Source organism: Paramisgurnus dabryanus, chromosome 23 (genome assembly GCF_030506205.2).
Source record: "Paramisgurnus dabryanus chromosome 23, PD_genome_1.1, whole genome shotgun sequence".
NCBI classification, from domain to species: domain Eukaryota; kingdom Metazoa; phylum Chordata; class Actinopteri; order Cypriniformes; family Cobitidae; genus Paramisgurnus; species Paramisgurnus dabryanus.
This window is the reverse complement of record NC_133359.1, coordinates 10,989,939-11,017,832: the sequence shown is the minus strand read 5'-3', so window position 1 is coordinate 11,017,832 and position 27,894 is coordinate 10,989,939. Positions and strand designations below refer to the sequence as shown.

Genomic DNA, 27,894 nt, shown 5'->3' with positions numbered 1-27,894 from the left:
TGACGAACATGGGGCTTGTTATTGATGCAAACGCGCGTTATTTGCCTCAAACACGTCTTCCGCACAAGTTGAAAAAGTTCAACTCAAGAAGAGAATGCGCCTGATGCTAAAATAAATCCCACCAGTAATCTTGATTGAGGAACGCATTTTTTGTTTCTACACAGACAGCATGATGTTGGATTTAACAGTAGTGCAGTAAGGTATAGCCTTCATTTACAATGTAAAGTTTAATTTACTAAGAACATGTATATAAAATGGCCAATTTATGTAATGTAATGAATTCACATGTTCCCCAGTTTGAATAGGATATCATTTTTAAATGTCTTTATTTAATTATATCTTATATTATTGTATCAATACACTAGAAATATGTAAGATGATTTTTGCATTTACATAAAATAAAGAGAACTGCAATTAAAACCAGTATTTTTTCTTCTTAACATCTCACTGTTCCAGTTACCTAAGCATAGAATAATTAAAGAAACAGTATGTAGGATTGTGGCTAAAACTGGTACTGCAACACACACCTGGTGGCCAATACACAATATGACAACATAAACGTCAGTTGAGGGCTGCAACTCCACTTTTTAAATGATAATATCCAGGCCGGATCACTGTTGTCAGTGATATAAGTATTTGAAATAAAAATGATTTCTTAATGTCTAGTGACATATCACGGCCATTTTATGATTAATTGATATACATTTCTTACATACTGTTCCTTTAAAAACACTTTAATAGGCCAAGGCATCAGAATCGAAGTCAAACCGAAAACCGTGGACAAGAACCAAAATATGTATTGAACCGTGAACTAAGTGTATTGTTGCATCACTAATACATACCTATCTTTTTTCAATGCGTGCACTTTTAATCTTTGTACAGCGCTTCTTGAATGTGTTAGCATTTAGCCTAGCCCCATTCATTCCTGTGGTTCCAAATAGAAGTTTTCTTTTGTGCCACAATACTTACTCGTGTAACTACTCATATGACAGTCTTTAAATAAAGAAAACATGGAAGTGTTTGGTGGCTTCTAAATTCATCCCTGTTTGGAGCCATAGGAATGAATGGGGCTAGGCTAAATGCTAACACATTCACGAGGTGCTGTACAAAGATTAAAAAAAGATAGGTATGTATTTATTCATCTAAGTTGAGGTAAGAACATAGTAAAATATTGAAAAACTGTAGTGTATTCCTTTAAAAATGCAGAACGTTAAAGTCTTAAAGGGATAGTTCACCCAAAAATGAAAATTCTGTCATCCTTTACTCACCTTCAAATTGTTAAAAAAATGTATTTTTTTGTTCTGCTAAACCCAAAGGAGGATACCTGTAATATAGCAGGAAGCACCATTGACTTCCATAGTAGAAAAAATACTACTGGAAGTCAATGGGGCTTAAAAACGTCTTGGTTACAAAAATTGCCTAAAATATCTTCCTTTATGTTCAGCAGAACAAAGAAATTCATACAGGTTTTTAACAACATGAGGGTAAGTAAATGATGACAAAATTTTTATTTTTGGATGAACTATCCCTTTGAAGGTGCAAAATGTAAGTTTTACTACTAGAGGTCATGTTTTTAAAACAATAACAGGGAGGAAAGCTTGATGACACAATGAAGGAGAATGAAACAATGAGAAATTTTGTTTTTACCATCCAGAGATGAACAGAAGCAGAAACAAAGGATCGCGCGAATATTACATCAATGATAGGCGACAATGACAATAGACGAGCCTTTTTTTAAATCTGAAATTTATAATTGGGAACTTTTGGGATAATGCAAGTAAACAGCTGCACGAAATATATCACACTGTGCACGTGGTTTTTGGATATTTTATTACAAAAATCTTACATATTGTGCCTTAAAATTTTTTTTCTTTTTTTTCTTCATACAAAACATATTTTCTATTTGTGGGGGAAACATGAGCCTTTAAGTTAATTTCTATAGCATTTTTCGAAATTTTGCATTGTTGCAAAGCAGCTTTACAGTAAATGCATATTAGTAAAGACAGCAGAGACAAGAGGAAAAACAAAAAAGTCATGGTATTTCTACTATAAAAAAAACAAAGATGATCAATATTGCCTTTAGGTTCTCATCTGGATTGTTATTCATTGTGCTATTTAAGCAAGTATGCATGTCAAATTTTTATAAGATGTTTATTAGTGACACTAACGGTGTCTGTGGTTGTTTTTTTATTACGCTATTTCACACTAATCAAGTTATTTATGAATTTAAGTCCAAACGTGAATATAACTTACGCCTGCTTTCGTAAATGGCGCGCGATTTCTCATAGAGGTCATAGGGGTCGGGCTTGCCCAGGTGGAAGCCCTCTGTGTCTGGAACAGACGAGCGATGGAGGGTCTGGCCGGGGTGTGGGGCACCGTGTGGGTGAAGGGTGGTTGACAGGCTCGTCTGAGGGCTTCCTTGAGGGTCCCACTACAAAGCAAATACAAACATTGGGTGAATTCCAAATACTTTTACAATGCTGTAAGCAAACGGTACATACGACAGATAGTTCAGTGCGTTAACAGCGCTTATGATAACATAATCTTGGGTGGGGTGTAATATATTTAATACATTACATACATTGGAAATCAAGAGGCATGAAGGTATAAAATAATGTAGGGTGCCTTAAATAAAACATGGGAGTTTGAGAGAGTAATGCCCTGCACTCTTCATAGTACTTCAAAGTAAGCAGTGCGCACAGTAACAATCACTGTTAAATGCGACTGGCCCAAAAACTGGTTAGTATTGACAAATTTCTTGTGGTGTGATGGTGTGGCTAAATATCTGGACTAACCGTTCACTGAAGGAGAGATAACTTAATAGCGGGACTACATTTTGAACTGAAGTATCTATGTTATAACCATCTGCCCTGAGGGCTAATGGATCCTATTTTCTTGTGAGCTGCTCACTTCAACTCCAATGCAATGCTTAACCTGACAACTTCACTAGATGCAATGGATCCCGCCGAGCTGGACGGCTTCCTAAAATGTAAGCATCTCACACAGGGATGAAATCGGATACCATGCCCGTTTCTAGAAATACCTATATGTGTTAAATGAAATGTTGCAATGCTCTGAAAGGTTTGGGAGAAACTTAATCTGGGAAGTGAATTCCATTTGGCTTGTAAACATCATTGGTGGGACAAAGATATCCAGCAATCCGATTAAAGGCAAATAAAGGGTAAAGCAATATGTTAAAGAGACAGTTCACCACTTTAAGATAAAAGTGTCCGCCACATGAATAAATGTAAATTTACATACTTGTTTGGAGCGTGGCCGTACAATATTAAAAGTGAAAGTGTGTGACATGTCTGTCAAATATGGTAACCCAAACTCAAAATGTGACCTTAGGATTTAACCCATCCCAGTGAGCACTGCAAGTTGTAAACAGACACACACACACACCCAGAGCAGTGGGCAGCTATCATGGCAGGGTTAAAGGGTTACTCTTAAAAAAAATCCAGATAAGTTACTCAACACTATGTCATCCAAAATGTTGAAGTCTTTCTTTGTTCAGTCGAGAAGAAATTATGTTTTTTGAGGAAAACATTCCAGGATTTTTCTCATTTTAATGGACTTTAATGGACCCCAACACTTAACAGTTTTAATGTAGTTTAAAATTGCAGTTTCAAAGGACTCTAAATGATCCCAAACGAGGCATAAGGGTCTTATCTAGCGAAATGATTGTCATTTTTGACAAGAAAAATAAAAAATATGCACTCTCTCTGGTCCTGTGACGCGCCTCACGTGTTACATATATGAAACGCACATTTGCGGACCATTTTAAACAATAAACTGACACAAAGACATTAATTAGTATCATTCAACATACAACACTTCGGAACGGTCCTCTTTCTCCAGACTTGTAAACACTGGGGTGTAGTTTTGCATACGTCATCCGTGACCTCTTGATGTGATGACGTATTGCGTGAGGTTGCGCTGGTGCGTCACACGACCGGAGGAAGACGAGAAGTTGTGGTTTAAAAGTGCATATTTTTATTTTTATTGCCAAAAATGACAATCGTTTTGCTAGATAAGACCCTTATGCCTTGTTTGGGATCGTTTAGAGTCCTTTAAAACTGCAATTTTAAACTGCATTAAAACTGTTAGGTGTTGGGGTCCATTAAAGTCTATTAAAAGTAGAGCCCGACCGATTTATCGTTTTGCCGATTTTATCGGCCGATATGAGCCTGTTGCAGATATATCTGTATCGGCGTATAAGCCGCAGATAGGAAGCCGATATGAACGTTCCTTACAGAAGACATTAAATGCTTTTGAAAGATGTAAGTACTTGTTTGTCCAGCAGAGTGCGCCCTACTGGTTGCTAATGGTGACCCAGGTCACTCACTGTAGTGACACCAGCCAACCCCCCTTCACTTCAGTCAGTCTCTCAGTTCAGGTGGAGGCAGTCACGCGGTTTCTTCACAACATTTTACACCTGGTATTAAGACACGCTGTGGTCGATTGGACTATAAGTGGGCGAGAAAGACACATTCCGGTTTACATTTGGTGTTTTTAATCCGTCTCTTTTGTCCACTTGCGAGTTGTTTAAAACGCAAGCGGAAGAAATGACGCGAGGCGGAGAAAGGACGCGCTTTAACTGCCGCGCAGTCTGTGGGAGTACAGCTGCTTGTGTTGTTAGTGAACATGCTCATTTCAAAGCAATTGATTAAATAAGCTCGCGCAACTTTACACCCTCGCTAAATTAAAGAGGCGGAGAGAAGACACTTTAGTTTTATAAAAGTTTAAAGTACCGGCAGAACACTGTGGGTTCGCGTCATAAAAACGTTGTGCAGTACATTAAACATAAGCCTACATCATTATGTTGTCAGCAAGTCAAGCATTGTCGTCTTAACGGTAAATTTCTAATTAATTTGTGAAGTACATAACTTATTGTAAAGCTAATAAACAATGACTTCATAAGTTTCCATTTTTTAAAATAAGCCCAATATAACATTATTCTCTTCAAAACTGACAATGAGTTAAGTTATATGTATTTTGTTTTGTTTGTGTTTTAAAGTTATTTATAATTAGTCAAGTTTACTGTTTTGTGCACTTATATCAGAATCATTTTGGATAATAAAGTTTATTGTTAACTTGTAAAACACACCTGCCTATATTACATATCTTTGTCACGTCATTTTAAGTGTTTGATCACCACATTTGTGAGTGATCATTGCAAAAAAAGTATTTATATATATAGTATATTCTGTTAATGTATATAGTGTATTATATGTACAGTAGCCTGCTGTAGTATAATATACTGTAGTATATGTGTACTGTACTATAATATACACATAAAGAATATCGGCCGATATATCGTTATCGGTCTTTTTTTACTCCCTAATATCTGTATCGGCATCGGCCCAAAAAAATGCATATCGGTCGGGCTCTAATTAAAATTAGAAAAATCCTGGAAAGTTTTCTTCAAAAAACATAATTTCTTCTCGGCTGAACAAAGAAAGACATCAACATTTGGATGACATGGTGGCGAGAAAATTATCTGGATATTTTTAAGAAAATTGACTAATCCTCTAAGGTGCCTTGCTCAAGGTTACACAACCTGCCGCCCGTGAGACTCAAACCGCTGATCTTTGAGTTACAAGCCCAACTCTAATTTTGCTTTTAAATCCAGCAGAGCAGTAAAAAAGCACACATGACAGCATGATTGAGTCTGTGGGTCTCGGGGACAGAGGCAGAAGAATATAAATGGAGTATCACCTGCATAATCTTCGCCCTGAATAATTTCTCTTCCTGATAAACACATTCTACCACGCACGCTAAAAAAGGCGCGCTTAGCTGTCAGTTAAACCTCTTTGTTTCCTAATGCGGAATCACAAGAGGCATACTGATGAAGCAGGCCACCCGTGGCGACTGCGTTAATGCATCTGTCACCCGGGACATTTCCATGTCGGGTTTCATCAGAGTGTTACCTAGAGCATCACTGAACACGTGCTGAGACTAAGAACTGGCGCCTGCCGCGCAGACTGCGCTTTCTCCTTAACACTGATCGGAGATTGATGTTGCTGCTGCTCGCCTGCCCCCTCTGGGGGATTTTGTCCTAAGAAGCTGATCTGACATCAGTGCTAAAGGGCAGCTGTTACCCAGAGGTGTGCAGGTGGTCAAATCTTCTTATGTAAAACATGATTTAATAATTTTTCCAGTGATGTTTTCAAAATGCCATCAGTGTATCTGTCAAAACTGAGGAACATTTACCAGTTTGAACGCCAGGATTGTACAATATACTTTTCTGACCGGAATATCAATGAGGTTTGTCCTGTGTCACTTGACGATGACGGCAATACAATTTTGGAGTCAGAAAATGCAAAAAATCTATTTAAAGTCCCGACACGAAATCAAAGCTGACAATACTTATTTTTTTTATCTAATACTGCAGTGTTTATTATATAAAAATTATCTTTGCAAGAATTTTTTTGCGCGAGACTAAAGTCACTTGACTGCAGTCACGCGGATGACACACGATGCGGCTGACGTGTTATCTGGTGCGCCCCAGCTGTTTTTTTATGTGCGCCCGGGCTTCGTTTACAGTCTGAGGGAGACACAAGCACAGGTGCACAAAAAAAAAACAGCTGGGGTGCACCAGATAACACGTCAGCCGCGTTGTACATCATCCCCGTCACTGCAGTCATGTGACTTTAGTCTCGCGCATGCGCTTCACAACAGACGCGCAAGAGAAGACTGAATGCTGAATAAAGTCGTAAATTTTGTTATTTTTGGACCAAAATGTATTTTCGATGCTTCAACACATTCTAACTGACCCACTGATGTCACATGGACTACTTTGATGATGTTTTTATTGCCTTTCTGGACATGGACAGTATACCGTATATAGATTTTCAATAAAGGGTCAACAAGCTCTCGGACTAAATATAAAACAAAAAATAAAATAAAACAAAATAAATGAACAAAAATACAATATAAAGTAAATTTACCTGTTTTGTTGGATCCCAGGATGTGAAGAGACCTATGTAAAAAAAGAGAAACACAATATTGCTTAATATGCCTTGTTTTTCAGTAATGTGTAAATTATTTTGCAAATATAGCAAAAAAAAAATATTATAGAATAGTTCGAACAGTAATTGAACAGAAATAATATAAAAAGTATTGATTTTTTCTCTGAGTGCTGTAAGCTTTAAGTTTGCCTCATTTACTTGTGAAGTAATTACATCATTAGCTTTGGGCAGAAGCCAAGTTTATCCTTAAGAAAAGCACTGTTACTGAGAGTTTCAAACAACATTTAGCACCATAAAAGAGACTGAAAAAACTTAAATACTGTAGATAATTTCCAAAAGAAAATGTAAAGGTTGCTTGCCTAAGCAAAAATCACCACTTGGGACTTTAAAACACTAGGTTTGCTAAGATAAGCATTCATTTTTATTAATCTTTGTAGCAGGTTGCTAAGTGGTTGCTAGGGTGTATGATTGCTTACTAAAAGCCAGTGGCCGCTTGTGACTGCCCATCTGAGCGGCGCAAATTCGAAATAAGTGTTCGGAGTGTTATGTGTGTTTGCTGGTGTTTTCAAAATATGTGTTTGTTGCATCATGTGAACCATGTGAATCACGTGTTTTGTCAAAATAAGTGCCTGATGCACACGCAACAAAACCCTTTATGATAAAAGAGATATACACGCAAGACACTCCCTCAACAGTAAACTCTGATTACACATGAGATTATGTGAGTATCTGGCAAACGAGAGCGTCTCTTTTATCATAAACCCTTTAGACGCGTCTGCAGCAGGCACTTATTTTGACAAGACACGTGATGCACATAGGATTGCACGACGTGCAGAACACTTTTTTTGAAATTATGAACCACACACATGACAGGATACATACATGTTGTGATGAACTTCGGATCAAGCGCCCTTGAAAAAAGAAGTCACTGGCCGCTACTGCTAAAAGCCCACCCCAACGTTTCTATGATATCTTAATCCCCATAAATGGACTCCTACTTCAATGTAAGTCTGTAAGATTTTTATTGCCTGTTTTATTGGCATACAAAAAAAAACTTAAAATGCTTAGAGAGTAACAGCACACCTCTTCTCTACAAGCCGTGTGAAGTATTACTGTGGGTTCACACCAGCCGCGTTTGAGGCATCAAATTTGCGTCTAACGCGTCTAGTTTGCCGCATGAAAATTTTGAGTTTACTTGCTTCATTCACGCCAAAATTTTAGTCATCGAGACATGTGGAAATTCGCATTATGGGAGGGGCTTCTGCGACTCTGCTCGCTTCCTGTAATCACATCAATACTAGAGCAAGCTCCTGATTGGTCAAAGCGACACGTTTTTCTGGCAAAGTTAAAAAATTTCAACTCGCCCGTTTCCAGTGGCAACGCTCAATTCGCACGAACTAGAAGCGCAAATGGTGGAATCACGTCAACCATACAGCGCTAAACGCCTCATTCGTGCCCCGAGAACCTCCAGACGCACGTCAACATGTCTTTACATTGACTTAACATTGAAATCACTCGCGCTTGATGCCTCTATCGTGACTGGTCTGAATGCAGCATTAGACATATCACTCATGTCTGTAGCACAAATGGTATGAAGCAATTTACAAGCCAAAGTTTATTAGATAAGGTTAGAGGTTGTATGAAGACATATTCAAACTTTTCTTTCTTGGACGTTTTTTGCCAAGACTGTAATATGAACAGAGATGTATAGTAACGAAGTAGAACTACTTCACTACTGTACTTAAGTACTAAAAGACAGTATCTGTACTCTACTGAAGTATTATTTTTTTCTCCTACTTCCACTTTTACTTCAGTACATTTTTTCTTTGAGTTTAATACTTTTACTCCAATACATTTTTATGTGCTGCATAGTTACTCGTTACTCTCAAATGTTACGAATCATGGTCACATGGTGGTCTGAACCAATTGGAGATAGTAAAGGGCGACCCCTCCCAACCTCTCACTCACAAATATGAGCCAGGGTTGTTGACAAATGTGAAGCGATCAGAGAACCAAAGTGCGCGAGAAAGACAGAGAGAGAGAGAATGCGCAAGAAAGGGCGAGTGTGCGCGAAAGAAGGAAACCTAAATTCAATGAAACACCTTGTACCTTTACCTATTACCATTTTATAGACTAATATTTCATTAATTCTGAATTCTCTATCGCCATATCAGTTAAATTAATCTGAATTATCTGAACATTCATGTCCTTGTACTCCTGCTACAGCCAAAGGAATTGTAAGTGTCCTTTAGCTTAAACATTTGAAATAATATAAACAATATTATATTCAAACTTTTGACTGTTTTCTTTAATAACTACATTACACAATACTTGTACTTTTACTTTCAGTACTTGAGTAGTATATTTTAAAATAAACTACTTGCAATACTTAAGTACAAAGCATGTTTAATACTTTAGTACTTCCACTTAAGTGCTGTGCTTAAAGAGCACTTCAACTTCTACTCAAGTCACTTTTTTGATAGAGCACTTGTACTTTTACTCAAGTCTGGGTCGCTAGTACTTTATACATCTCTGAATATGAATCATGTTATTTTGTAGATATACAAATGTGTATGAACATGTATGTGCAGAGGTGGACACTACTTAAGTATTTTTTACTTTTTACATTAAAGTTAATTTTTAAGTATTTGTATTTTATCAGTGTTTTATTTGGAAAACATACATTCCAAAGCATATTGTCATAATTTTTACTCCACTAAATTTCATAATTTCAAGTTTTTGGTTTATATTTAATATTTAAGTACATTAAACATCTAGTATTTTTTTAACTTTTACTTAAGTATAAAGTACTTTCGTACTTTTATTCAAGATAAGTAAAAGTACACAATTTTATGTAATTAGGTATTTTTTATCCATGATAACCACAGATGCTTAGAAAATGTACTTAAAATACTCAAGTAGTGTCCGCCTCTGTGTATGTGTGTGTGTGTGTTTTAAGCAGAACACATTGGCAAGACATTTATATGCCTACTTAAACTAACAGGATTACATGCGATGCTATATGACCAAGACAGAACTTGGCAGTAAAATGCTAAACATAAAGCCCCTGGCAAACATGTGCCACTCAACAGGGCATAATCCTCCCTTAATGCATCAGATGGGTGCCATATGGACAACAGAGAATTAACAATTTTACAGAAGTTCATATGTGGTGTTGTTTTAAATGAATAGTTCACTTTAAATACATTGATGTCATTGAAAATAAAATGCTTGTCAATGGTATCAGTCACACTGTTTTTATTCATGCTATGAGTTGCTGGTGTTTCTTCAAGGTGATGTCTAAAAAGTGAGTCAAAGTGGATCACGAATGACTCGGGGTGACTGTCAGCTCCGAGTTACTCTTAGACCCGTATGTAACAGAGGCAAGAAAATGTAAGAGAGCTGTCAGCACTGCTGAAATGGCACGGCCCTGATGATATTTTAGACAGTCGAGGGAGTCAGAGGAGTCACAGTTATCGCCTCGTACCTGCCTGTCCACTCGTACCCGAGATGTCAATAATCATGACAAAAGCCTCACAGAGAGAAAGACGGATGAGGAGTCAGTGCATTGTACGCTGTTATTTAACAACTAACTGATTCTATTTCCTTTCAATGATATATATTTAGAAATATTTAGAAATATAAATCATATTTCTAACTGATGTGTCTGTTGCAAAAAACATTATCTGGCAAAAAAAGAGATTACAAGAAACCAATATAATATCAACAAAATTGCATTAAAAACATGCTAAAGATGCATTTACACAGGCATTTCAGTACATTAAAATCTAAATCTAATCTAAATATTCAGTATCATTTATGTACAAAATAAAGTAACACATTAAATATGTGTATCTTTATAAAACAAATATAATAATATAATTTAATAACATAATTATTACATTAATAATGCAATTAATTATTAAATAAAGTTATTATTTATTGCCAATAATGAAATTATTAATTGATTAATACATTTTTATTCATGAATATTTGAAGATTATCTTTAATCCTAATTTTCTTTTATTCACACTGTAAGATTTCTTTCAGTTTTTTTATTTTTTATTTTTATTCCTAATCTATAATTTTACTATATACTATGCTGAGAGTCAAACCATATGTGACGACTGAAGCATGTTAAAGGATTAGTCCATTTTCTCAACAACAAAAAAAATTAGAAAAATCCTGGAATGTTTTCCTTAAAAAACATAATTTCTTCTCGACTGAACAATGATCATCAACATTTTGGATGACATGGTGGTGAGTAAATTATCTGGATTTTTTTTAAGAAAATGGACTAATCCTTTAAACCAAAAGACATTTAACCAACAGAAGATCAAAACATCCCTGTATGATTTGTGGTGTCATTGTTATTATCATTAGTTATTTATAATTTGATATTTATTAAAAAGCCAAAGCCTTAGGGTATTACATCATATCCTTTTGTCCAAATTCATACAATAATTCTTCACGCAGAAATGCTAGCATGACCTCGTTCTGGTATAAAATTATGCTCGTCTTGACATTTATTTGGCCATTCATCCTGCATCTTAAAACAGCCAAATAAATGTAAATTAATGTTAATTATGATAATATAAACTCCCCACGTCACTCAGAATAAATTACGGCTCCTCAATCTCCATCTATTTCAGACTCTTCCCTCGGCGCTACCCGCAGTGCTCCACCCCGCTCCGATTGGCTTGTTCTACATAAATCCCGCCCTCTACAGCCAGACTGCGTTCTGATTGGTCACAATTGCTCCCTGTTTGTATCCACAACTCAGTGCTGTGCTTTAATTAGAGAACTGGGAGAAAGAGTTGTGAACATGGCCGTCATGGCTGGATCCCTGGCACAACGCCGGCTCGGGAACTGAATGGTCTCACACTCGGCCTGTGAATCAGTCTATCGCTTGGTTACAAAAGGCTTTAGAGTGTTTCTGTGAGGTCCTTTAAGGTCATAGCCCTCGATATAGCCATAATAGAAAGAAAGCAAGAGAGAACGGACTCGTGCTCATAAAGGATGTAATGACTTTGATTGACAGCGGTACTGGGTGACTGTCTTAAGAGGACACATCAGGATTACTGGACACACAGAGTGACTATAAGCACTCTATCTATCTATCTATCTATCTATCTATCTATCTATCTATCTATCTATCTATCTATCTATCTATCTATCTATCTATCTATCTATCCATCCATCCATCCATCCATCCATCCATCCATCCATCCATCCATCCATCCATCCATCCATCTATCCATCCATCCATCCTTCATCCATCCATCATGTTGATCCCCGAAAATTGCCACAGAATTGCACACCTTCTTCGTGAACTTCATTTTCATTTGGGGGAATTTTCCCACTTTGAGAAAGAAAGACTTCATTGGTGAACAAAATGATCTTCATAGGTTAATTTTTTAGGCAACCTTGATCACAAAAGCTTCTGGACAACTTCCTTTGAAAGCTGAGAGGTGTAAAACCGCACACCTGCTGCTGGTCTTCTCTGAATGACAAGCGTAGCCTCTGTTCCCACCGGACAGTCCTTCAGCAGCTGGACCACATGTGTGTGGTCGAGTCCCTGGAGACCCTTCTGATTAATCTCCACCATTAGGTCTCCTTCGCATAACCCCGGACAGCCCTGGGGTTCCAGAACCTGATCGAAAAAATCAAAACGGATTGGACATATTTTATACTTTATAAACAGGTACATAACCATTATGACAGGGGTCTCCACTTAGCTTTTTTGGAAATGAAATGTGATCCTGCCTGTACAATTTAAGCTAAAGTCTCTTAATTTAATTTAACTTTTTTATAAAGTTTGATCAAATTGACTCAGTCAATATTAAAGATTTCCAATTTTTATTTTTACAGAATGTTCCTTGAATAATTTTATTTATAAATTACAAAAAAAATAAAAAGTTTTTTTGCAGGCAGGGTCACAAAGTATGTTTATGTAGAAAAATATAAGGCAAAAAAGCGGTAAATTGCAGTTTTCAAGAAATACAATCTTTGGCATCATTACTTAAGTAAACATGCTGAGCAGCATGTTAACTATGTATGGGGTGGGGTGTTACATCTCTCAATTTCACATCTGTTCATGTATTAAAAACTGTATGAAGTAAACTTCATGGAGTGCCGCAGGAATGATTTTTGTAAGGCCAACCCCGGGAGTTTGCGGCACACTGGTTCCCTTGCTAAAAGCCCATTCGTTTTCCCATAGACTTTTAGATTATCGCAAAAAATTATTCCTGTGTTTAACAAAAGTTTATGACACTTACACATTTTGTCCAACAAGATAATCTACACAGATGAACACAACTTTTATAAAATGTTGAAGTCTAAATTTGTTTTTTAATTTCTAGTAAAGCATTTATTACTTGAGTTGGGTGTTTAAGTCATCACATCCAACCTTATATTATTTAAATTTTAGTCTTGTTACCTAAAAAGTAATAGCATTTTGAAACATGTGAGCAACTACTAATAACTGATAGCTGGGATTTAAAAAAAATTTACACAGCGGGGTTAGTTGTCACACAGTGTTACAATTAAAGGATCACGCCGACTTTTTGGTACTTCAGCTTATTCACCGTATCCCCAGAGTTAGAAAAGTTCATACATTTTTAAACTCTGTGTGTGCCGTTACTCTGTCTGACGCACCCACCACTAGCCTAGCTTAGCACAAAGACTGGAAGTGAATGGCTCCAGCTAGCATACTGCTCCTAATAAGGGAACATAATAACACCATCGGTTTTTAATCGGCAAAGATCATCATTATTGTGCAATATAAAGTCTTCACAAACAGTACTGAAGAGTATTTGATCTGTGCAATGTTTCACAGATCTGAAATAATATTTAAAGTCCAATTTGACTAATGTGTTTTACAGCATAACACAACAACTAACAATTTAGTTGTAAAATAAATACCGTCAATTGCGAGGAAATTTGTTTGTGAGTTTTCACAAATCAGGCTCTTCTAAAACAAGTAAATTGACATGATTTCTGACTGCGTGTTCTTTGAAAATGGCCGTTAAAGGTACAATTTGTAAGATATTTGCAGTAAAATATCCAAAAAACACTAGTCCGGTGTTATATATTTTGTCCAGCTGATTACTAACAATATCTATAATGTTTTCAACTACTTGTAAATAATGAGAAAATTGCTGCCCTAAACAGTGACACGGGGCAGTGCAGTCGCCTGTAAACGACGTTAATATCTACGTTACCCTTTGTTACCGCCTTTACTGACGTAAAAACCACATGACAACAGTGTTGTGGACAAATGCGGAAGTAATAGCGTCTGTCGAGCCACTCGCTTTTTTATGCTAAGTTTGTTCATCTGAACACTTTATTCTGTGCTGTGTTAACAAAACATCGTATTGGACTAATACTGTAACATCTATGACTAACAATTGCGTTTTGAACATTACATGAAACCAAAAACGATGTCATCAAACACAACATTTATAAAACTTGATTACTTTACCTCATGTGTAACAATATTTCTCGTTCCCGTCTGATTGATGGGCATCAGTGTTTGAGTTAAAGACAACAAATCCATTAATCTACGTCATTGTTATTGATTTGATCTGGCGCCCTCTAGCGGCGCGGATTATACAAATTGCATCTATAATTGGAAAACGTGTATTTGCCATCTTCCACATTAAACGGCTTAACGTGACTTGACGGTGAAAAACTGTATTGTGAAAAAATTCACAAATCAAGCCGGACAAAACGACAGTAGTTTCAGTTTTTTATGTGTTCAGCTTTGGGAGTTATATGCGGTTTAATAAAAAATAATAATAAAACGCGAATATTTGGCACTGGGACCGACATCACTTGAATTCACAAATCAGAATGAATGCAATGTGATGTTTCTTAAATGCAAAAACTATGCAAGTTTATCTATGAAGATTTGATTGTTGGACAAAACATGTACCGTTAAGTGCCATAAATGTAAACACAGAGCTTATTTTTTTGATAATCCAAAAATGAATGAGAGAAGCAGTGTCCCGCTAACTTACAGGTTGGCCTACAAAAACACGTAATCCCCGCGGTACTCTATTGTTGTCAAAAAAACCACAACCAGCCAAGAATGTCACTTTAAGACCGCTGCGGTAAAACAAACTGAATATTGTTGCACACGTCACCTGTTTGACCCGCTGTCCTGTGGGACTGTCCGCTATGGTGAACCCAAAACCTTCTGCACCTTTGGTTATAGTGAGACTCAGGAGCTCAGGGGGCACTTGGGCTCCAGCTGTCGCTCCCGAAGACGAAGCCATGGAGATGCTGTCATCGGGTGGGGGTCCTGGAGTGTTCAGCGAAGGAGGCTGGGAGCCATCCAAGTGGGTGTCTCCGGGATGCGGGGGGAGCCCCTCGCCATGCTCAGGTACTAAGCGGCCAGTCAAAGACATGTACTCCATGTAATTTTCATAGTTGTTCCGTCCATTGAGGAGCAATGGATGATCCACTAAGCCCAAAGGGGGCATGGTGGAGCTAGCAGAGGCGTCCTCGGGGTCGTAGGGTAAAGGATAACCACGGCATAGCACCAGAGTGACGCTTTGACCGATGGGAACGGACTGAAAAAGTTTCACCACATCAGCATGGGTGGTGCCCAATACACAGATGTCATTGATGTAGACGATGACATCACCTGAGAGAAAAGCAATAAAACAATGATTATATTAAATATGCGCCTCAAAACAATATTTGAACTGAACTCTCAAATGTATATAAACAAAGGCTGTTATATAATTTGCTATGAGCACACAGTAGGTTGTTTCAATGGCAGGTATTGATGCAGATACCCACCAAGTCAACTAACTGCACACAAAATGAAAATCCAACAATAAAGGCAACCAGAAGTGCAAAATAGAGCAAAACTATTATGAAAGGACCCTAGTCGCCTCATCAAAAGCAGATAAAACACACAAGATCGCACTAAACCCCTAATTGCAACCCTAGCTCGCGGCATATGCAAATAAAGCCCGTGCAAGTATCATTATCTGCTAGGGAAGTGATGTCATTTTCGAAGCTAAAAGACGTGACACACTACCTCTGCGCTCTTGAACTAGGTTTAGAGTTCTTCTATAAGGGAACAGGAAAATATATGAAAAACATAGCAAATAAGCCCCAGGCCCCTGACTGCGATGATTTGCTCAAACAGACTTCTTCATCAGAGGAAAATCACACTGCGCCAGCCATGACCTTGCGCTTGCTCCGTGCAAGCTATTAGGGACTGTTGTCTAGCAGTGGCTACACAGATAACAACGTTTTCCAGGCCATGCGCTGGTGGTTTTCTCTCGAGATGCAAGGTCAATGCTGAGCACTGCTTATAATGCAGACTGTCAGCATATTAATAGGGGGCAGTACCATAAAGTCTGATATGGGAGTTTCAGTGGACAGTCCCTATATGGGAAAATAATTTTAGTATTTTTGCTGGTTTTATTTTATTTATTCTGCACCAGTAACTGTAAACGAATATGCATGGTAATATTATTTTTACTGGAACGATTAATTGAATAAAAAAATTAAGTGATATATTATGGTGAAAAACAAACTAAATCTGACTATAAACTGATTTTGATTAGTGTTAATTAATTTGAACAATGTTATGTATTGTCGATGTCTCAATTGCTGTTATTAGAAAAGTTTTAAAGGAAAACACCACTGTTTTTCAATATTTTAATATGTTCTTACCTCAACTTAGACAAATTAATACATACCTATCTTTTTCAATGTGTACAGTGCGTCGTGAATGTGTTAGCCTTAGCCCCATTCATTCCTTAGGATCCAAACAGGGATGAACATGAAATTGTTTTGTGTCCTTCTAAATTCATCCCTGTTTGGATCCTAAGGAATGAATGGGGCTATGCTAAATGCTAACACATTCACGACGTGCTGTACAAAGATTAAGTGCATGCATTGAAAAAGGATAGGTAGATAGTTGGGATAAGAACATAGTAAAATATTGAAAAATGGTTGTGGTTTCCTTTAATTTAAGCATAAAAGATCATTTTAAAAATCCCACTGAGGAGGCACTGGTTAAAACTTCATCAAATAATTAATTTATATTTTTTTATTTTATTTTATTTTATTTATCACCTCTCAAATATGGAAAGGTTTCTTTAAAGCGACACCATGTAATTTTTCAACCTTCATAATAAATTTTCAAGACCCTTTTGATAGTACATCGACTTTAAATAGGTTGAATGACATGTCTACCACATGTCGCTTTTACACATACTTTAAAACTTAGGGTTTCGGGTAGTAACCAGAGCACAAAAAAACTACAAAATTCGACTGCTTTATGGCATACGTCACTTCCTCCACTTCCTAAACACATTTTTTTTTTTACGTGAATTTTTATGGAGGCTACTTAAGGAGTGTAGAGAGCAACTTCTATTATGTGACTCTGTGGCAACGTGTTAGTGTCATGGATCTATGACACGGGGCGACCCGGGTTCGACTCCCTTTTAATGCAATTTTGATTAATTGCATTCATACATAAATGCGATCTTCTTTATAAATGACTGCGATTATCTTGCATATAGTTCCCTGTATTCAGATGCTGCATTCACGTGTTTACGTATTTACCTTTCTTTTACTGTCTATGGTATTTACTAGGGGTGGGCGATAAACCGGTAGACATAATTAACTGGTAGAAATTTGTCAACCGGTAGAGATTTTGGACTATCGTTTCTATCAAGGTTACGCGCCCATGTCACGCTCCTGTCCGCGTGGTCGCGAAAACGTAACGTTTGTACACGTATTTAAGCACTGCAGTTTTAAAACAAGTTATTTTAAGCCATTGAAACAACAGATCTGTATGCGTGCGTTCTTTCTGTGTGTCAGCAGCGGACAAGTCGCGCAACCACTGCTCTTTCTGTCTGTGAGGAGCGCGCAAGTCGCGCGACCGCTGCTCATTAAGCTCGTGAGCATTTTTTCCGCTTGATTGGCCTTAAATACACATATGCGTCAAAATTCCCGTCTTTGCAAGTATCCTCATAAACATGACCATTTAGGGCTTAAGAGAAAGTGAACAGCTAAAAGAGAAAGCGCATGTGTTACAGTGTATTGGATCCGGACTTTGGTCTTAAAGGGGAAGTTACCTAATTTTGCTCCTGTCTGTCACTCGTGTTAATCAAACAGCATTGAGAGAAAATCTCTCACTGCTCCTGATTAAATCACTTTTCTACCTTAAATAAAAATATATATAGGCCTATACATACATGCATAATTATTTATTATCATTCTTAATCATTGACTGTTTATCTTCAGAGAGCTTGAGTTTAGTTTGTTTTAACTTCTTTCTATATGTTTGTATATGTTTTTTGTGAGAATTATGAACATTTCTATGGTATTAAAGATTTAAACCTTATTAAAACATAAAAAACTCTACCGTGATACATATCGTTATCATGATATAAAATTAATCTAGTTAAGGCAGTAGGGTTTTCCAGCTTAGGCGGGCCGCCCGAACTGCAAAGTGCTGCGGGAAACCCTGCTCGTCTTTGGCAGTAAAGCGTTTTCTCTTAATTGACGAGAAAACTCGTCAAAGAGATAAATATGTATTCTGACCTTTTCATTCGTCAGAAAAATTTGTTATTAACCACCAACCCAAATTTAAATACTAAAAAAATGCCAAGTAAATTAAATTAGTAAATTATCAAAATCTTGCATGAAGGTTTCTCTGCTCTCAAATGCTGGGGGCGTGACCACTGTCTGCTCTGAAACCACACCTTATTGCAGTCAAATATCTGTCAAATATCGCTACTACCTGAATGGATGCTTGCGACTGAGCTGCGAATTGCTAAAACTAATGCACTCCAGTTAATATTGTGTTAGGGGCGTGGTCATGTTTGGTTGCTTCAGTGCTTCATTGAGCCATGATTGGGCCCTCTTAAAAATTCTGAACTTAGAAATGGTTAAAAACGGTCCAACTCCACAATTCAGTAGTACATAGTGTACGTTCTTTGTAACATGTTGCACAATACATTTCTAAGATATAAATCAAATTTTCCACGTTTTGGTTCTGAAGAAGCTATCAGCGGTTTAAAGTTAATAATGACAAAATATTTGTTTCTGGGTGAACTAACTCTTTAACAAAGAAAAGCTATGTAATAAAATGTATCAATATTTCTGCAGTATATCTAATTTTATATTAATTTCATTATGTCCGTTCTTTAAAAACGTAATATGGTAATCAATTGAAGCACACCAACTCTTTGGTCTCAAATGTTCTCATCTCAGCATCTGCCTTTGAGAATCCCACTTTACTGGAGCATTTTCGCAAAAAAAAAAAAAAAATCTCACCTGTGTCCATCTTGCCATCCTGTGCAGCAGGTCCTTCAGGTATAACGCTCTTCACCTGTAGGAACTCATCTGGTTCATCTCCCCCAATGATGGTGAAGCCAAACCCCATGTTGCTCTTCTGCAGAACCGTAGTGAGGAACGTTCCCTTAAGTTGTGTGGCATCCCTCGTGAACGCAGGCTTTTCTGTAAACACAAAGGAACAGTCAGAGGAACTTCAGCACACCATTTCAACATGATCTCTATAGTCTTAGGATTTTTTTGAAACTTGCATGAAAGTAGGGCACACCTGAGCAAGCCAAAAATGAGGAGGACAACAATAAAGCCAATGGGGATGGAATGAAGATGCAATATTTGGGCCACAGAGTAAAGCAGTACCTCTGTATATGGTGGGCAAAGGCAGCGATGATAGACCTTGACCTTGCATTTGCATTCTTCTCTTGGCCTCAAGGACGGGGTTCTCAAACTGTGTCCTTCTGTTAATGTGACTGTGGGGTAGATCGAGCAGATATTTCATCATGTTGGGTCCTTTGTGCACTCGAGAATTTTGGTTCGATGCGTTCGACAAATGCTTGAAGAAGAAATTTACAAGACTTACTCGACATAGTAACTGCCATAAATAGGGTCATCTATTTTCTCCCAGCCGTATGGAAGTTCTGTAGAAAGAAATGAGACTGTGTAGTCTAATGGGGAAATGTTATATCCAATGTGGACTAATGTTATGTTCTTCTGCATCTGAAATGTATAGGTGATATCTTCAAAGCAAACCGCAGTAACACCTACAAATGTGTAATATACTGTATAGTCTCAGTCTCAAATGACACGTCCGCATAATGTACGCAAAATGTCTACGCTTTAAAATCCTAAATGTTTCTCGAAGAGAGCAAATGAAATGTCCAACTTCTCAGATTTTTTTCTGACATGTCTCCTCTAGATTCTTTGGTTCAGGAGATATCTTAACAATGTATTAACTCTGCTCCGATCTGCCAAGATATAAAAGTTTGCAACCAAATTTGAAAATTTCAAAGGAGGATTTTCAATTCTTTCCAGACTAAATACTAACCCCATTTCATATCTATACATTTTTTGACTTAGAAATTAAGTGTTTATTATTTATTCTAAAATGTAAAGAGAAACATCTCAAATAAGATGACAGATGAGACAAAAAGACTTGCAAATTCTAAAAAAGAGCTCTAAAAGAGTAATCTCTGAGCCTTTACAACAAACTACAAAGGTTACTATAGTAAAATCATGGTAACCACACATTAACCATAGTTACACTTCAATATGCAAAAAACTACACTTCTACCATAAAAAACATGAGCTAATTTTTCTAAAGCCACACTCACACTACCGGATTTTCGGCCCGAATTTACCCAGATTTTACCCTCCCGAGAATCTGAGAGAAAATCGGGTCCAGGACCTCGATCGCTTTTGATGTTTGTCTCAGACAATCATGTAATGTGTGACGTTAACAGATCAAATCTTACCCCTCACAAATTTCTCGCAAGCAAATCGGGGCTCCCTCAATCATATCACCCTACTGAAAATTCCAGCTAAGACCAGCATAAGCTGGTGAGCTGGTTTTTGCTGGTCTCCCAGCGTTGCATTAGCTGGTACTGCTGGTGTAGCAAGCTGGTCTAGTTGTGTTTTGGTCACTTTTTAAGCTGGACTTAGCTGTTCAGGCTTGAAGACCAGCTGACCCACCAGCTTGAACTAGGGTGATAAGTCCCATTCTTCCCAGACGGGTCTTGGCCAGGATTTCGGTTCGTCTTCCGGAAGTCGTATTTGTTGACCACATACGCCATTCAGTTAAAAACAAGAAATACAATTGTAGTTTCATTCTTACTTTAAAATGTTACTGTTGCTTTTCTGTAATAATAATAATAATCCTCTATGACGTATGCGGTTGACAAATACGATTCCGGGAAGACGCACCCGAAATCCTGGACAGGACGCGTTTGGAAAGAATGGCACATATGGTCACCCTACAGTACTTGACCAGCTTTGCCAGTCTGGGAGGACAAATTTAAACCAGCTACTGCCATCTTAAACCAGTTAAAACCAGCTACCAGCTTTTGCTGGTCTTAGCTGGATTTTTCAGTAGGGCAAACATGTTTGATGTTTAAAGGACAAGTTCGGTATTTTAGACTTAAAGCCCTGTTTTCAGATTGTTTATGGTGAAATAGAATGGTTTTGACTGAAATTTCGACATTTGCGGGTGCCCTGAGAATTTTCGCGTGTTTGTGTTTCAGCTCAGACCTCTACAATGGGTTTAATGGTGCACTGGAACAATCCTTCCTAAAATGCATTAAACTTTCGTTTACAAAGACGTGAAACTCACCGAGTGGTCAGGGGTGTTCACTGATATGCTCACACAAAAATCGCTGCAAAAGATGCTTTCCAACAGCTGTTTTAGCATTCGTTGTTAACTTGTGGACCTATTTTTCCAAACGCCTCACACCCGTACATTCTTCCGCTTAGAGCTTGAATAATAGACACTCCAGCCCAGGTGGTGGCGCTAATCCACCTTTGCCAATTGCAAGAATAGAAACAAAGTTTCCGGCGCGGAGTAATACCGTACCTCACAGGACATCTAATACAAGTCCATGGAGTTGGTAAAAACTACGATAAAACCTGTTGGAATGCGTCTTTTGGAGCGATTTTTGTGTGAGCATACCAGTGAACACCCCTGACAACTCGGTGAGTTTCACGTCTTTGTAAACGAAAGTTTAATGCATTTTAGGAAGGATTGTTCCAGTGCACCATTAAACCCATTGTAGAGGTCTGAGCTGAAACACAAACACGCGAAAATTCTCAGGGCACCCGCAAATGTCGAAATTTCAGTCAAAACCATTCTATTTCACCATAAACAATCTGAAAACAGGGCTTTAAGTCTAAAATACCGAACTTGTCCTTTAAGATTTTAAAATTGGATGATTATTTCAGGTCTTTTACAATAGCCAATGACAGACGGAGGTAAATGACAGGCCGTGAAAAATATATTATGATCGTTGCTTCAAAAAGAAGAGCTCAGGAGAAATCACCTCGGTTTTAAACACACACCTGGTGGGTGTAGAAAGCTGCTAGCGTACTAGCTAGCAAATGTAAACATTAAAGGTAGGGTAAGCATATTCGAGTAAACGTCGTTGATATTGTAAATCACTTAAACAAACACGGTTAGGGTTAGCTCCCCTAGAGTTAAACATTTGATTTTTACCCTTTTGGAATCCATTCAGCCGATCTCCGGGTCCGGCTGTACCACTTTTAGCATAGCTTAGCATAATCCATTAAATCTGATTAGACCATTTAGCATCGTGCTCAAAAATTTGGCTACAAGAGGCGTAATGATATTACGCAGCAGCTGAAAATAGTCCCCTTAGTAACTTTCAATAGCAGAGGACTATTTTCGGGCACTGCGTAATATCATTGCGCCTCCTGCAGCACGTTACGGCAGCACAATCCTTGATTATTACGCCATAATGAGAGTATAGTTCCTAGCCATATCTGCCTAGAAAATCACAATTTTTTATTTTCTGTCGGTCTTCGTAGACAATGTTATTAAGAGTCAAGTTTTAAATAGGAAAAATATCGAAACTCTTTAGTTATTATTGAACACGATGCTAAATGGTCCAATCAGAATCAATGAATTGTGCTAAGCAATGCTAAAAGTGGTACTGCCAGACCCGGAGATCAGCTGAATGGATTCCAAAACGGCAAAAATCAAATGTTTAACTCTAGGGGAGCTGGAAAATTAGAATATTTTCAAACAAAGTGGTGTACCCCTTTAATGCTATTTAATGTGTGGCACGAACCGTTCGTGTAATGAAAACGTTTCTCATACTTTTCATCCTGGTGAAACCCTGTTCAGTGAATCAATAACCCTGAGGATGCCCACAGTCATGATAACACGCATCTGAATCAGTTTTTTAAAAACAAACATTTCCACTCGGAGGAATATAGCGAACAATCCAGCGGGTTATTTAGCTCTGGCAGTCAATGCGCAAAACAAACCTTAATCAGGACACGCAGCGGTATGTGTGAGGAGGTCTGGCAGGCCTGGGGTTACAGCCAACATACTTGAATGCAATTCAATCCCTCTGAGACACACGAAACAAATTAAAGGGCTGGCAAGATCACCATGACAACACCGAGCTCATCACGTGCAATGCTTTTATCCCATCTGTTTTTTTTCCCAAATTTGACATTGTTATAACATTAAAGAAACAGACAAACTTGCGCAGTAATTGTCTAAACATCACCACTGGGATGTGGAGGAGTTATTTTGGCGGACTTGTTTACAATCACGGACACACAAACACGCATGTAGATTCAATCTTTCTTGCACGTGTGAATAAACAATGTGCACAAAAAAATGCTAATTAGGAAATGCTAAGATGACTCGTATTGCTTTAGATGCCAATATCCTACCATAATTAACTTCACTAATTGCCAAAACCCAAGATGCTTAGAGTCTAAACCCAAGATGCCGCACACAGCTGCTGTATATTACTGCTACATCAGAACTGGTTTACAATACACATGCCTTAAATATGCTGTTTTAAAAAAGACATTCGCCTTGTTCTGTCAATACTGAACACTGGGGTTGTTAAACCTAAGCCTTTTGGTCTTAGCTGGTTTAAGCTGATTTTGCTCGTCTCCCTGGTATAGGGTTGGCAACTTTCTCACTCTGAAATACAGGACAAAAGATGGCCTGCTGCAGAAGTGCGTATATGTTTTTTGTGAATACAGTGTATTTAAGCAATTTGTCAAAATGATAGCTACTCTCCTAATTAAATGTTAATTTATAACTCTTATGCCTTGGCAACAGGTTTATTAATAGTTTGTTAATTTACAGCTGGTACTTTAACGCAGTCCTTTAATTGAACCATTACCTTTACTATCTGTCTAAGACAAAACACTTGTTATACCCCTTATGTTAATCTTATGTGTGACAAAATAAAACTATTCTATGAGCTGTATTTTTTTTTAGAGTTAACATAAAATACTTTAATTAAAACAGACCTACAGTGTGTAAATCACAAATGCGAGAATTTCCTAGCAAAGTTCAAATTTAAAAATGGCGTTTCAGGCAGGTCTGGATCAGCGATCTCTTCAGAATTGAGACTGAACTTTGTAACTATGCAGATCTTATACATGCACAAACAGCTAAATAATGCACTAAATAAAAAAGAACAGGAAATCATATTATTTATCTTAAACGTATACTGATTTTGATTGGATGAAAGGTCATTCAATCATTATCAAGTGTCGTGATCAGCACTGCTGCTATTGCTGCTTGTGGCGCTGCAAGAACTGACAGGTGGATGACATCAAAGTACCGCGAGAGCATTTCGATAGCAGTCTGCTTTGTATGATTTCTCGAATCACTCTTACGGGATTTTGATGTTATCTGCATTTCGGTTCTTGTTGTGACGCCACATAAAGTCGAACAAGCCTGGTTAGATCAGCGTAGCAGTAAAAAATACGGGACAGTTGGCAACCATACCCTGGTGTCCTGACATGACCAAGCTTGTATACTACTAGTTTAGTTTGGCATAGTTTTGACCACCTAGCAATGCCCTAGCAACCACTTGGAACACTATAGCAACATGCTACAAACAAATATGATATAAGCAAAGAATTGTGTTCCTCTCTCTACATTACTTGTGGGATTTAACGTCGCATCATGCAAATATTCCACTTGAGTGCGCGAATTAGAGTCTATAGACCCTTTTACTGTTTGTACACAATGATGACGTGGCAACGTATGCGCGCGCATTTTGGCAACGGAAGTATGGTAAGAATCAGCAGTGAAGCAACACAGACAGAGAAAGTTATTTATCAACTTTTTCAACACAGCTACCAGATCAGTGTATATTGTGGAGTGGATAGAAGAGGTTAGCAGATGGCCAAAAACATAAAGTCCAGATACATATATACTTATATCAGTATATTATATTAGTGCAACCAAACGCAACAACCAGACATTTTGATGCTGGGAAACTGTTTTGATAAACTTTCTGAGTTGCTAACACGTTAGAACCACTAAGGAACAACACCACTTCCGTCGCCAAAATGCGCGCCCAGGCTATTTGATCACGTGGGCTGTATAACTTGTATATAATCTTCTCTCACAAAAAGTAAAATTAGCTTCTGGTGTGTACGCAGCATAACGATAACATGCATCATTTACATATGTAAAATATCGATATCGGGTACCTTTATTTTGACACTCTCCTCATGTTCACGTGTCGATGCATATTTGCCAAAGTGCACATTTTTGTTTACTGTAAATACTTTCTGCCAGCGAGTTAGATTGTGATGCAACAACAGTTGCTGCAAAAAGACAGACGCAGAAAACGCTATGTCTGCTTTTGGATAACGTATAAATTAGGGATGTTAACAATTAATTGATCTTCGATTAATTGTCGATAAGAATTAAATCGATAAAATGGTTGTCGAATAATCAAGATCATGCACGTGTGTGCGGCGCCTGCGCAAAACACATATAGCCGGAGAAAATAATGAAGCGAGCGCACAGAAGTTAAACTAGCCATGATCACAATGATGCTCAATGCCAAGCACACACCTGGGCTTTTTAACGTTATGCGAGATAAGGCTGACTGCCGACGCAACAAAATGCCATCCACAGTGGATCTGATAGGGTCCGATACAGAAAATGCAAACACGATTAGTAAAATGTAAACTTTAACTGACTGTCGTTAGACTCTGAACGCCCGCAATATATATCACTGATCATTATTTACTGGCTAAGGTGCTACACGCTAGCCAAGTTGACTGTTGCGTGTTTTCTAATGGAAGGTTGCCATCTTCATAATATAAGCATCTTTGCTGAAAGTATGCCGCAGGTCTAAGCTGAGGTGATGACGGAAAAAGTGCCTTTCGTGTGCTTGTTGGATATTATTACAACAAACGGTGTATCAATGACTCAGAAAGTGAAGTGAACAACTAGAAAATAACACTTGATTATAATTAAACTTTTATTTGGACATTTCATGGAAGCATGCATGGACTATATGGAGTGTCCATATAAGGCGAAGTTATACACTGTATATTAATCATTATATTTCAATACGAGATAAGTTTATTTTACTTTATATATTAATATACTTACAATACCGTATATATCGAACGTCACGTGACCAAATAAACTGATTTGATCCCTTCCGGTTGCCAGTATGTGCTATCATAGATTGTTATTGACTTTCATGATGCTCATTTCAACATTCTATGATTTCGAACAAACAAATTTTAATTTCGAATACTAGGACACATAGCATGCAATTTGGGACACAGGAACTAAAATTATGGTGGCTACTTAAAAGGAATCAGTCTCTTCAATGTAAATGTAAAATTGTTTTATTCAAAACCCAAATTTGTGTCACTCAAAGTCACTGCCCTGATTCACAAGATGCTGGTTTACCAAAAGTTAAATCTGACTTTAATTTTAACAATGCTGAATAATAATAATAATAATAAGGTGTTTCAAATGTCAAATATATGTATTATAGGAATGAATAAGGGCATCTGAACCAAACTGTTGAAGAAATTGGGAGCAGGTGCAATGGCCAAAGTGGTTCTCACACTTCCCCAGGAGGCACCAAGAAATCAATTCCTTCCATTTACAAACACACACAAACACACACATGCACATCACTAAACACACAAGTACACCTATACATATATATATATAATACACACACCACTGCACACATTTATAAACACACCCAGACTTATCCAACCAGCTAATGCTTGACCCCATGACACCTGAAATATGTCTAATATATGATGTTTATATTAAGACCCTTCACAGGCTGCCATCCAAGTGGTGCAAAGTGTCATTCAACAAGATACAAAATGAGGCTCTTATACGGACACATAAACGGCTTTAAAGGAGAGACAGAACGAGATCGGGCGGACGAGTAGCACTCCAGATGGTGGCACTTTCTTAATGGGAGGTGTGACATAACCTTGGCTATAATAACTGTAGTTTTGCTTTACTCGTATCTTGGAAAGAAAGAAACGTACGTCTACAAATCAAAATGTTTATATTCACAACGTTATCCAAGTCGACAAATTATTCACATGCCGTCTACAGAACAATCTTTATGATGTGTGTATATGGCACTTTTATGTGGCTAAAGCAAATTCTGTAAAATATGTTCCTTTAATTCATATTTGATGCATCCTTAAGACAAGTACCCAGACCACCTTAAACATATCTTCTTAAGCCTCCTTAAATGTATGGTTCTCCATCAGCAGTTACCATGGCAACTATGGTAGAAGTCTCATTCTCAGTCTCTTTCATTCAGTGAGTGGCTTATGTACATTTGGGTGCATAGAATGAACGAGTTGAAATATGTGTGCGGTTACGCCTCTGTCTGAATGCATCTTTAAATTGGCATTATGCAAAATTTGGGCTTAAATAACGAACAATTAGCAGAAACCAAGTCAATTTACAGCATCAAAACAACAGCCGGCTTATTCAATTGTTATTAAATAGACTGGCATGCCTTTGAAATTACACTTGACTGAATACACATCTATTAGTTTGACACAAACAGACAATGTAATCTTCAAAAGCCAT

General features: G+C 37.6%; 1 protein-coding gene across 5 annotated transcripts in view; it reads right to left on the bottom strand.

Moving 5' to 3' along the window:
• The window catches only part of magi2b (membrane associated guanylate kinase, WW and PDZ domain containing 2b), a 94,026-nt gene that overhangs the window by 17,018 nt on the left and 49,114 nt on the right, over nucleotides 1-27,894 (bottom strand). For 4 of the 5 annotated variants that reach the window (XM_065291930.2, XM_065291929.2, XM_065291931.2 and 1 more), the window contains exons 7-13: nucleotides 19,882-19,939; nucleotides 19,662-19,771; nucleotides 19,287-19,469; nucleotides 15,122-15,624; nucleotides 12,462-12,627; nucleotides 6,954-6,985; nucleotides 2,254-2,431 (exon numbers count right to left, since the gene is read on the bottom strand). In XM_065291930.2, the coding sequence (XP_065148002.1) occupies nucleotides 2,254-2,431; nucleotides 6,954-6,985; nucleotides 12,462-12,627; nucleotides 15,122-15,624; nucleotides 19,287-19,469; nucleotides 19,662-19,771; nucleotides 19,882-19,939 (1,230 nt within the window). The remainder of the gene's footprint in view (nucleotides 1-2,253; nucleotides 2,432-6,953; nucleotides 6,986-12,461; nucleotides 12,628-15,121; nucleotides 15,625-19,286; nucleotides 19,470-19,661; nucleotides 19,772-19,881; nucleotides 19,940-27,894) is intronic. The other variant, XM_065291932.2, reaches the window with a different exon arrangement.